This window comes from Cyprinus carpio, chromosome A1 (genome assembly GCF_018340385.1).
Source record: "Cyprinus carpio isolate SPL01 chromosome A1, ASM1834038v1, whole genome shotgun sequence".
Lineage (NCBI taxonomy): Eukaryota > Metazoa > Chordata > Actinopteri > Cypriniformes > Cyprinidae > Cyprinus > Cyprinus carpio.
In genome coordinates, this window is record NC_056572.1 from 2286203 (window position 1) to 2299275 (window position 13073).

Sequence of the window (13073 nt, forward strand, 5' to 3'; positions counted from 1 at the left end):
AAAGTTGTTCAAATGAAGTTCTTAGCAATGCATATTACTAATCAATAATTAAGTTTTGATATATATATACTGCAGGAAGTTTACAAAGTAGCTTAATGGAACATGATCTTTACTTAATATCCTAATGATTTTTGGCATGAAAGAATGGTTCGATAATTTTGACCCATGCAATGTTTTTTGGGCTATTGCTAAAAATATACTTAAGACATTGACTTAAGACTGGTTTTGTGGTCCAGGGTCACAACTGTAAATAGTGACACAAAGAAGGCATGTTAGGAAAGAGATCAGGTTCTTCAACAGTTAAAGAAAAAACTTAGCACTTCTCTTGGCACCATTTTAAAAAGAAAAACAATTTGCCTCAATAATATGTCTCTTTCCCAGCCAACGATATTGCAGTCAGAGAGTGAATTAAAAGTCACTCAAGTCGTAAGCTTTGAGCTCTCACTTCCTGTCAGGAAGAGCCCTCTCTCCAGACGCATAGCTCGCATCGGCAGGGCGCCGGCAGAATTAAGTGCCAGTTGGTGTTAGTGTGTTTTCTCTGGGCCTCCACGGAGCCCTGCGTTCAAAGAAAGCTGAGAGCAATGCTCTCCACCGGCACGGAGACCCTAGTGGGTCGTTGTCTGGGGTGGAGGAGGGAGGAAGATGGACGGGGGAAAGACAACACGTGACCTGGGCCTGCGCTTGAACCTTGCGTATGTGTTATGCCTCTCAGCGGGGTCCAGGTCCGACTGCGCGATCGGGAGGGAGAGAGATTCAACCTCAGGTTCAACCACATTCCTCTTCACGTTTATGGAACGTACAAAGTTAAAAATGACACTGAACTTCAAACACATGCTGGCGATGTCCCTGAGTAGCTCTTAATGTTTTAAAGACCAGTTTTGAGTTTGCATTGAATCTTTTTTCAGGTGCAGTAAGTCAAACTACTTTTAGGCAAGTAAGGTACAACTAACCAATCATATGTGACCCTGGACCACAAAACCAGTCATAAGGGTCAGTTTTTTTTTTAATTGAGATGTATACATCATAAAAATACTGAATAGATAAGCTTTCCATTGATGTTTGGTTTGTTATGATAGGACAATATTTGGCTGAGATACAACTATTTGAAAATCAGGAATCTGAGAGTGCAAAAAAAAATCAAAATACTGAGAAAATCGCCTTTAAAGTTAAGTTAAGTTTTGATATATTTACAGTAGGAAATGTATAAAATATTTTCATTGAACATAATCTTTACTTAAAAATCGATAATTTTGACCCATACAACGTTTTTTTGGCTATTGCTAAAAATATACCCAAGCGACTTCAGACTCAAGTTTTGTGGCCCAGAGTCACATATAGTAATTCATGGAATATTATGTTATTTTCATCTTAAAAAAGGGCCTGTGTCTTGTAGTCCAATGCGACTTATATAATGTGATTGATACTGGCCATTTAAACACACTGCACACCAAAACACATACGCTTACAAACCTCATCCTCAACCGAAACGCAGTCATCTAAAATAGATAGAGGTATAAGTTGAATATAAATTGTGTTATAAAATATACAAAGAAAAATGGGAATTGTTGAAGATCAGGCACGTCTTCATTGTATTACAAATGGTTAGTTATTTCAAAAGTCCTTACAGCCTACAAACCCACAAATACACTGAACAAGCAAATACTTATAATAAACACCAAGATAAAAATGACAAATCATTTCCATGTTTTGCCACAAAATTACATATTTTGTACAGAAAACACATACTGTCTTTCTCCATCACAAACGCTCACACACATGGAAACACGCGCACACAGAAACGTGTTGTTAGCTCTGCTCTGACAATTTTATTAGTAAAATAATTTAGCAACTTAAAAGCTACATGACATTTCTCACTAGCAAGGTAATAATAGCGCTGTTCTTGAAGCAGATAAACTTGCAGTTTGGCTATTAGTAGAGACTCTGCTACCGAATACTATCGAGAGACGCTCAGACTCAGGTAATTCACACAGGCTTAATCTCTCTCTCCGTCTAACAACTGCATTATAAGCTCAATATTAACGGCTCAAGCCTCCGTTGCAAGGTCTAAAATGACATCTGGGAATTAGCAACGGCGGCATAGGATTTGATGTGTAAGAAATTAATCCTACACACGAGAGCGTTTTAAGTACAAAAACCAGACGAATGTCCGTTCCGTTGAATTATTACAAAATAATGCACACCAATAATACATTATATTCTAATAACTCAACGGCCCGTCGTCAGTTATCCTTCCATATAAATCTGTAAAGTAGAGAATGCTTACAGGTGCCAATAATTAACTCTTAACCCTCACAGGATTAAGACGCATTTCAGTTTAATGACAGAGGAAAACCAAATCAATGCAACAATTACATAAGAACTATTTTAATAACATTTCATGAACTGGTGTTGTTTCTGACACAGAGACTGCGCAACTGAGAAATGATGAAGACATCCCGTGAACAGCCAGCGATTAGGCTTTCACTGGACAGTCGACCGATCGATTTCTCTTTCTTTCGCTCTCCCTGCGAGTATCGATCCCAGAGTCACTGGGACTCCAGGGGGTTAAACTCTTGAGCCACTGGCCGCTCTCCATCCTCTTCCTAAAGGTCAGAGGTTAAGAAATGCCAAGTGCTCAGGGGGAAGTCAGCGTCTCCAGTATGTATTGACTGACGAAGGTGCCCATCTGTTTAACAGGTTAACTCTACATTAAAGACTCCCTGGTTAGGATAATCAACGATATCGGGACAGCAGATGTGAAACGATGGTGATCAAAGTAAGGAGAGAAAACAAAAGATCACTTTAGGCAGCTTATAATCTAAATACGTGAGAGGAAAAAAATCATATTGTACCGAAAACAGAGAATACAAACCGTGTGAGGCATTCAGAAGATAAATATCTTAAAGAAAAGATGACCTGACACAAGGTCTGAGCAGTCACAGCTGCCCGACTCCATATATATCTGACAGGAGGCCACTGTCAAGCAGACAGATGAGATGATTTCCAAACCAACTCTGATCTGAGAGTAGTCTGCAATTGCTTTTCTGACGCTTACATAAAGTAGCATTTAACAAAAAAAATTCCTTTCGCGTATATTTTCAGTTGGACAAACATATCTAAAATCAAATCCACAACAACTATATGAACCGAACAGTAGCTTCCGCTCCTTGTCAGAGTGTCTCAATGCAGGCGGCATTATTTATTGAAAAGATGAAAACAGCTGGTGGTATATCTTCTTCAGTGTGTGTGTGTGTGTGTGTTGGCTGTCAAAGAGAATTAGGTCGGATGAAACACAAGGCTTTTACGTGGATGCCTTGAGTGGCAAGACAAGGATACTCAAAGATGATCTTCATGTAATATGCAGGGTTTAATCTGAAGCCCTATCACTGGCAGTTTCCTGAACGCAGCAGATGCTTTGATAGGCTGTTGTTTTAAACTCATCCTTTCTCTTTCCTCTCACCCACATTCATTCTTCTTTAGTCTCCTGCTCTACTCTCTCGGCTTTAGTTGAAAATATTGAAGGAATGTTCAATGCAAGTTGAGCTCAATCAACATCATTTGTGGCATATTTTTACCACACAATGTGTTTACATCAATAAAAAATTATTTATTACAAACATCAATTCCTTTAAAGAGGGTTTAACAGGTTTAAAGACTGATATGTGAAGGCCATGATTTTGTCTAGCATTTATTGAAAGCTAAATCATGAAAATGTATATTATTCAAGCTGTAAATTTGCCTAAACCATTTTTTTTTGTTGTGGAACTACCATTCTATGCAAATTAACTTGTTCATGCAAATGAAATGGCGTGGCAAACTAAGTGATTCTATCACAGCATTTTGATGTTAACACATATAACAAGAATATATATTATTAATTACGATTTTATATACACATAAATATATAAATTAGTGCTGTCAAATTTAGAGCATTAACGCATGCAATTATTTTTTTCAGTTTAACACGTTAAAAATATGTAACGCAGGTGAGGAGCTAGGGTTGCCCACCTTACTCAGAACAGCTCCTCCTGTCTCTTTTTTCTTGACAAGAATTGTGTTTATTTAGACGGAGATCATCATCAAACGGGAGACTTTTCAGACGCACACTCCAGCTTCACCTCAGCGTCAGACGCAAGTCAAACAAGTGAGAAAAAACTACAGGTGACGAGGAGCTTCAGTAGAACAACAGTGAACAGCGATCAGATGAGATGCTGTCAGGCCATGTTTCAGTAAAAACACATTTTCCTGTCCTGTCAGCTGACATACTGTGCTCGTAGCATGTGCTCTTCAACTGCATGCACAAATGCAGTGGCGTGTACAGTATACAATTTCATATTAAAGCGCAAATGAAATTACGAGCATGCAATGTCGTAGTTATGTCGTCAGTTAATTCATGAAGTTACCAAAAAGGCAACTGAAGCTGCATTAAAACTGTGCATGCATTAATTTGTTATACATGAGTCCCATTTAAGAACACATATGTATATAAATAAAACATAAATAAAATCAGAAATAAAGAACAGTCAACACTCATTCGTTACAGTCACTGTGGTATTATTTGCAAAACTAGATACTTTCACATGCATATTTATAAAAAATAACAAAGCGCTGGAAAAATGGAATAAAAATAGAATACAAAGTTATAATAAAAGTCGCATGTGTCTAACGTAGCTCTATACAACTATCAATAAAACACATATAAGTGAAAAGCGATAAACCACAATAGGCTTATAGAAGATGATGAAAATTGATCCTGTGTTGGGAATAAAGGGATTTGTTTCAGAGAGATGCAATAAAATTGCAGTTAAGACTCGCTGTCTAACAGAAGAGCAGCCCTCCTGATCCTGAGTGATTAAAAACTAGTCTATGACCCTAACCTTTGACCTCTAGCCCCAAACTACTTCATCTTGTACCATAGATATTAATTAGAAAATGTGTGCAGACGGTACCATATCCACCCGGATTCTATTTTAGGATGAGAAGGAAATGCAAGCAAAAGAAACTAAAACCAATAAACATCCTCCTATTCTGTGAGCAAATGCACAGCTTCACTTCCTGTCTACGACAACAGCACTTCCTGTGCAGGGATGTCCTGATTAACCACAGGATCAATGGGAGACACTAAAGTTCTTCCAGACATCTCTCTGCTTCCCAAATAAGAGAAAGAACAAATCTTCCACATTCATAAAACAAAATTAACCCCCTGTGTAATTTAACTGGGGGTAAACAGTGCTCAAGACCTCATTTGAGCTTTGTCGCCTTTTCCACGGTTTCTCCCCACGCAATAAAATTACATTTGCATCAGCTCTAAGAGAATTTAGTCGGGATGATTTATTGAAGTAATCAGCAGCAACGCAGCCTTTTCGTTGCAGCGCAGGGCCTGCAATGCACCGCCGCTGGAACGGGGCTTGAGCCGGAGGCTTTTTTTCAGTGGAGGAAGGCAGAACCCAAATTCTCTTCTTTGATTAGATTAGCATTACACAACAGCGTGACAGATATGACAAATAGGTGCATTAGAGCGTGTCATTTATTCCCTCTTTTCTAGATGCTTGGGTTCACAGAGGCACCCCCACCTCACGCCTCACTACTGCAAATATATGCGGCTCCTGATGCCCCGTCTGATGCCTGATCTCTCTGGATTACCTTCAGAGAGGGTTATAAGAGGACAAGAAGAGCTTTATTTCTGAAAATAAAAGCACTGAAGAATGAGACGAGTGCTTGATAATGTGTATTACTCATTTGTATGTAAACCAAACAAAATGATTATCACTGAAAACCTGTAGTAGCCCCGATTTAGTGTGTGCGTGTGTGTGTGTGTGTGTGTGTGTGTGTGTGTGAACTGACATAATATCACACACTTCAACGACTCTCCTCCTCTATGGCTACCTCCATTAGCCCTCATCAAACACACTCAAAAGGGTGCATATGCTTACTCTCTCACCACACACACACACACACACACACACACACAGGTTTCCATTTTTTATGGGGTCATTCCATAGACGTGATGCTTTTTATACTGTACAAACTGTATTTTCTATCCCCTTATCCTAACACTCACACAGAACATTTTAGATTTTCAAAAACTTAAATCTGTATGATTTATAAGCTTGTTTCCTCATGGGGACCAAAAAATGTGACCACAAGGTCAAAATTTACTGTCGTTCTGTAAAATAAAATAAAAAAGTAAGACAATACCAATGATAATAATGATAATAATTACCCTACAACAGCTCTATTAATACATTTATTATAACATTCACACACAGTGTTCAAATCGGGATCTGTGATATATTCTAATGTTTTAAAAGAGTTATCTTCTGCTCAGCAAGCCTGCCTTTATTTGTACAGTAAAAATACATGCCTGATTCAAGTCTCAAAAATGGTCAAAAAATATTAATTTACTAACTTATTAATTTTTAGTTAAATTATGCTTTGTTGGTATAGTGTTTGCTAGAATGCAAAAAAAAAAATTAAGTAAATATTTTTAAATGTTTTTTTTTGAAAAACAGGGCAAAACAGTAAAAAGCACGTTTTGGCAATTTAATTAATGCAATGGTGAAAAAAAATGCAAAATATGCCTACATGGTGGGAAATGTGAAAATAAAAAAATATTCGGCCCAGTGTTTCATTTTGTTCGGCTTCGGCCAAGAATTTTCATTTTCATCACTACATAACACTGATTTCCTCTTAATAAACACTGAAATATGCACCCATAATCAAACACTGACACACTAACATCACAACCTAAATGGGGACATACCACAGACCTCTAATGTTTTTATATAAAGTTTATTATAATGACTACAGGCTAACCTTTGCACAAACCTCCAACCCCAGACCATCATTCTAACTCATTTATAATTAACCAGTTTAAAGCGTAATATTATACATTTATTTTTAATATAAAAATTCATAATTAATATACATACATACACACACACACACACCCCATGAGATATAGCCACCAAGAGAAGTGAAATTATTTTTATATATTAAAAAAAAAAAAATTATATATATATATATATATATATAGTACAATAGATATATAGATTTTTACATTACTAAACTTTGCTGCAATACCTAGTTTGCAAGAAAACAAAACAAAACAAAAAACAGTATTCACATTATTTATGAATCAATGAATCAAATTTGGGAAGCCAATTGATCACAAAACACTATCAATGTTGCATTATCCTCTGTGACTGGGTATATGACCAAGACCGTTACATTGGGTCAAGACCCCTGACCTTTGAACTCATATCAGCAGAATTAGGAAGGGTTCCCTGGCCATTTTTCTGGACCTCTGTCTATACTCAGAGCTTATTAAGACAGGAATCAGGCTGGCAGTGTGGAGATAACACTGCAACAATAGATTTATTAACAGTAAAGAAGAGAAGGGGGGAAAAGAATAAGTGGAGGAGGGATGAAGGAATGACTTACCTGAGAACACAGCAGCATGACCAGTTCAACCACAGAACTGCTGGACTTCAGACACACAAGACCTGCAGAGAAAAACAAGATTGCATTTTAGTTTTAATACACACAAGACCTGCAGAGAAAAACAAGATTGCATTTTAGTTTTAATGCATGAAAACAACACTTGACAATGAATAAACCCGAGGCCTAAAATCTTGGATTATTCTGTTTTATGAGATTTCAGTCAAATCTATTGAGAAAATTAAATTTCTCTGCATTGAGTTTCATTCTTCAAAATGACCTTGACCCGCACAGCCATGAAAAGAAAACAAGATTACTTTTAACCCTTACTGATGATTTTAACCCTTACAAATCTATAATGACATTGATAGAGTATAGAAAAGCTAATTACATGTTTCACCTGGATTTCATACATATTGAAAATCACTTACTAATAAACACCAGGCTAAACCCTTCTAATTCCGTTTTATGAGATTTCTTGCGTCAAATCTATTTATATTTTTCATAATTAAATATGTTTGATTTTTAAGGTTTTGTTATTTTTGTTATGTGTCTTTTTTGGGAGGTTTTTTTGGGGTCAATGTTTATGGGTCAAATTGTTTTGCCTACATGATGCTACTGTAAACTAATACATGTTTGAGCCTTGTATTACATCAGAATGAATATGGTGAGCATATGTTCTATTGATCTAAAATGCAGCTTTAAAGAGATTTAACATGAAAGCTAAAGGATAGAACACTGGAGGAAGAGGAAGGAAGCATTTTTGTTTTAAGTGGCTCTCTAAAGTCAGCTATCAAGCAGCGTTTCATTTCTCTGGGTGGCTGTGGACAGGTCAAACACTCATACGAGTCTGTTGACCTCTGACCCTTTGCTCTATGAAAGAAGACTGCTATTATAATCATTGAGTTAAAAGATACTTCCAGCCACATTTACTGCTTAAATTTGGTTAGAGGTGAGAGATGTGGTGTGAGTGATGAGATGTGTCTGTGTTTGTGTGTAATAATGTAAACCTCACTGCAGGCCTTTAGTGTGAATGCATTTGTGTGGATTATTCCATAAATGTCAGTAATAAGAGTAGAACGGTAGCTCACTGGTGCCCTCGATGAGCAGCTCCTGTCCGTGACTGCCCAGCAGTGTGCGAGAGAGAAACGGTGCGAAATCCACAAAAATCTCTCGGAGTAAAGGAGCTGCCTTCTCCAGAGCATGTTCCAACCTCTCCGAGATACTGAAAACACACACAAACACACTTGTAAATATTGCACAGACTGTGATTGGAATAACTTTAAAACAATAGATCATTAAATCAAATCATGCATTGAAAAAATGCATTCTGAAAAATATCTCTAAAGCTATATCTTGCTTATAATTCAGCGTGAGACTCGAGTTTAAAGCAGAGACCTCATGTTGGGGGTGGAGCTCTGGGTCACTGGGGATAAAGCAGGGACAGATGGCAGATTGGAGCTGGTGGACGTTCCTCCTGCAGAGAATACAACCAGTAAACAACTCATTACCCAAATACATGCACGCCAAACAAAACAGATGCATTAAGCTAAAACAAGCACATGTTCCGTGAATAAACCTTCATTTAATCGACAGATTAGAGCTGGGAGGTACAACTGTACATAATTTTACTATAATGCTATTATATAATGTGATATAGAGAGACTCTGACATTATCAGCATCATCATCTCATGTAAATGCAGAAACAAAATAATTATGTACAGTAAATAAAAAATATGTAAATATTTGTACTGCATTATATACTAATCTATATTGATATTGTTTATAAAACATTAGTCTGTCAGTAATTGTTTTTTTTTCCATTTAGTTAGATTAAAACAGACACTTTAGCTAACTGCAGTAGATGTACAATATTTAATGCAAGGAAATAGAGTAAAAATCTATTTCAAAATAATCAATGTACTGTTTTTTATTTTTTTATGCACATGAGAAGTATATTTAATCACTTAACAATATACAATAATCCATATAAAATAATCCATATTCACTGCTGTTCAGGTAAGTAAGAAATTAATACTTTTATTCAGCAAGGATACATTAAACTGATCAAAAGTAACATTTATGTTACAAAGTATTTCTATTTTAAATAAATGCTGTTCTTTTGAACATATTATTCATCAAAAAATCAAGGTTTACACAAGAATATTAAGCAGCACAACTGTATTCAACATTGATAATAATAAGAAAAATATATTATAACAATCATGTTATAATAAATGATATTAATATTAATCATTTTTATTCATTCATTCATTCATTTATGGTCAAATAAATGCAACTTTGAGCTTTTCAACAACATAAAAAAAAATATTACCAACCCAAAACTTTGCAACGGTAGTATATTTTCACCAAAAGATTTAAACATTAATCCATGCACCATTAATGCATGTGAAAATGCAAATGAATCACTGAATCAGAATCTGAATCATGAACTGATCACCTAATACAGACAATCTGAAGTGATGAACGCTTTAGAACCATTTATGCTACGTAAGTTTATTCAGCGCTTCACTCACTAGATGAGAAAGGATCGTTAAATTTGTCTAATGACACTTAAAAGCATTGAAATAAATCACAATATTCACTAAGTTCCTTAATGTTATATAGTCAGTAAAGTCATTGTGAATGTTTTGACACTATCCATAATATTCAACGCTTCTAACAACCTCGTAAAGTCACCCTTTCCTGCTGCTATCTACAACACTTTCATATAAAGGACAAGAGAGAAGATGTATGTTGACACCATACAGCTTCCGCTGAATGATAGCTCTGCTCTCGTTAGCATTCCAGTAAAATAAGCATTAGAGCAGCTCTGATAGAACAACCCATAAATTCATTAGCCCTGTGTGTGGCTGTGATTAGTGTACTAATACTTATATGCCAATAAATTTCATCTTGCCCCTGCAAGGTTCACATTTTGGGCTAGTGAAGGTCTTGACATGACCGTGCTCTCTCTCTCAGGATATCACACCACAATAAATCTGCATACGCTAATATCAAAAAAAAAAAAAAAAAACACACACACACACGTGGAGTCTGAGGGCAGGGATAACTCTTGTAGCAGCGTGGAATGTTTCTTTAAGCACCAACATGTGCGTCTCGCAGATGAAGTAGCCACTTCAAACAGCTCGGAGAAAATGAGCTTATCTCTATTCAGCTGGGACCTGCCCCTCTCCTTGCGCACACACACACACACACACACACACACACACACAAGAGAACCATAAAAATCCAGACAAGCTTAAACTACAAGCATGCGATATAGACCCATGAGTACACTGCTTCAAAAACAAGAAAAGCTAAAGGGAACTAAAAACAATCCCTTCACGCACAAAGGATTATGTGTGCAAGCACATGTTGGTTTCACAATAAAATAAACAAATAAATCTAACAGACGCAATGATTTTTAGACAGAGGTGATTATGTTGGCTACATTTCAAGTGCAGCCCCTAATCATCACACAAACTTGTTGATATGATTGAAAAAACATGATTTGGCCAAATAGTCATTAAGGTGTCATTTGTGACACGTTTCGCTATATGTTTGAGGGCATTTTCAAAAACTTTAATGCAAGGATTCGCTATTTGTGTGAGGATGCATTAAATGTATAAAATGTTTATATTTAAAAAATTTGTTGTTTTGTGTATATGTTTTTTTATGTATTGATGAATTGTTTTGTTCAAATGTGACATATATATATATGTTGTTCTGTGTATATATAAACCATGTAGAATTTTTTAAGTGTCTTACTTTAAGGGTGCATTTATTTAAACAAAAATACAGTAAAAACAATAATATTGTAAACTATTATTACAATTTAAAATTTTCTTTTAAGATATAGTCATATATATGACCCTGGACCTTTTCTTTTATGATGTAAAAACAATAATATTGTAAACTATTATTACAATTTAAAAAAGCTGAATAAATAATCTCTCCATTGATGTATGGTTTGTTAGGAGGACAATATTTGGCTGAGATACAACTATTTGAAAATCTGGAATCTGAGAGTGCAAAAAAATCTAAATATTGAGAAAATCGCCTTTAGAGTTGTTCAAATGAAGTTCTTGGCAATGCATATTACTATAATATTTACAGTAGGAAATTTACTAAATATCTTCATGGAACATGATCTTTACTTAATATTCTAATGATTTTTGGCATAAAAGAAAAATCTATAATTTTGACCCATACAGTGTTTTTTTTGGCTATTGCTACAAATATACCCCAGCGACTTAAGACTTTGTCCTCCAGGGTCACATATATATCTTTGTAATTTGGCAAGGTGTAGTTATTGACCTGTTCTTTCATGAAGACCCTCACCTGGGGCGGACTCTGTGCTCTGAACAGCTTCTCCTGCAGACACCACTGACACACTGTTGTCTGTAGTTTCACCTGAGGATGCAGCAGTGGCTGATGGGACGGATGCAGCTGCGGAGACCGTACTCATTCCTGGTGAGGGAGCCCCACCCATTTTCTTGGGTGCCACAACAACACTCCTGAAAAAGAATGACGCAGACAACAGTTTATCAATCATTATTATTATAATTATTATAGAAGAACTTTATGCACGCATTCGATTTTGAACCGTTCCTCTAAGCCTTTTTAATGTATTTTCTAATAGATGGAAAGCAGACTCTGATGCTCTGATAAATACACAGAGTTAGAGAATCAAGTACTCTGTCAAAAAACCATTAGCTCTGGTTCCATCGACAGCCCTGTAACGATTAGACTGATGATGTCGGCTATATATGCTGCACATAATGTGATTTAGCATAAAAAGCCGCCCAGCTCACACAGCACAAGAAGCCCATTTACCGTGTTAGTGTAATTAGAGCCCTGTTTTCCTGACACAAAATATTCCATAATAGCAGCATCTATCTTCTGACCAATCAATGGCCTCCCAGCTCCTGTCACTCTGAACTTTGTGATTGATTAAAGCTGGCAGTGTGTTATGCTCTAGATGCTGCTGTGTGTCACTGTACAAATGTCATGTCGTGTGATTATCTGATAAACAAGCCATTTTGCGGTAAGTTAAAGTTCCGGTTCATTTTGAGGGTTGTGCTCCGTTTACAGTATTAGGTTAATGTTAGCAGAATGTATGTTTCTCATGTAAAGCAATATTAAATATGTGTTCTGAGTTTGTTACAACACAGAAAAATGTGTTATTAACCACCCAGCCAAATCTGAATGATAAAAATGGCAATAAAATAAGTTATCAATATCTTGAAAAAAGAAGCAGTATTCTCTGAATTGCCTTTAAGAGCTGCGATGGAGGGGAAGATTTTCAGTGAATAACGACCTAAACTCTGGTCTGTTGCTCTTGTTGGTCTGGCATTAGAAGACTAGAACACTAGAATGTTCCACAGTTTCCAATAAGATATTTTGGTGCTGGGATTGTGAATAATTTTGTTGTTTTCCAGACAAACTAAGAAAAACCTAAGAAAATAACTTTGGTGTTTATTTTTGCAATATGGATATTTTGAAGTATGGATAGTATAGGTGATATAATAACAAAATCAATCACGTCAAAAGATCAAAAGTTCATTTTTTATAGTTGCTTTTCCATGCTTTTCAAAATAAGAAAGGCCATTCGTACAGTGCAGGCAGT

General features: G+C 36.1%; 1 protein-coding gene across 3 annotated transcripts in view; it reads right to left on the reverse strand.

The window, feature by feature from the left end:
* Positions 1-13073, reverse strand: part of LOC109062054 (lipopolysaccharide-responsive and beige-like anchor protein) — a 208042-nt gene that overhangs the window by 126191 nt on the left and 68778 nt on the right. For 2 of the 3 annotated variants that reach the window (XM_042717055.1, XM_042717169.1), the window contains exons 30-33: positions 11762-11961; positions 8839-8917; positions 8532-8665; positions 7444-7505 (exon numbers count right to left, since the gene is read on the reverse strand). In XM_042717055.1, coding sequence (XP_042572989.1) covers positions 7444-7505; positions 8532-8665; positions 8839-8917; positions 11762-11961 — 475 coding nt within the window. The remainder of the gene's footprint in view (positions 1-7443; positions 7506-8531; positions 8666-8838; positions 8918-11761; positions 11962-13073) is intronic. The other variant, XM_042717109.1, reaches the window with a different exon arrangement.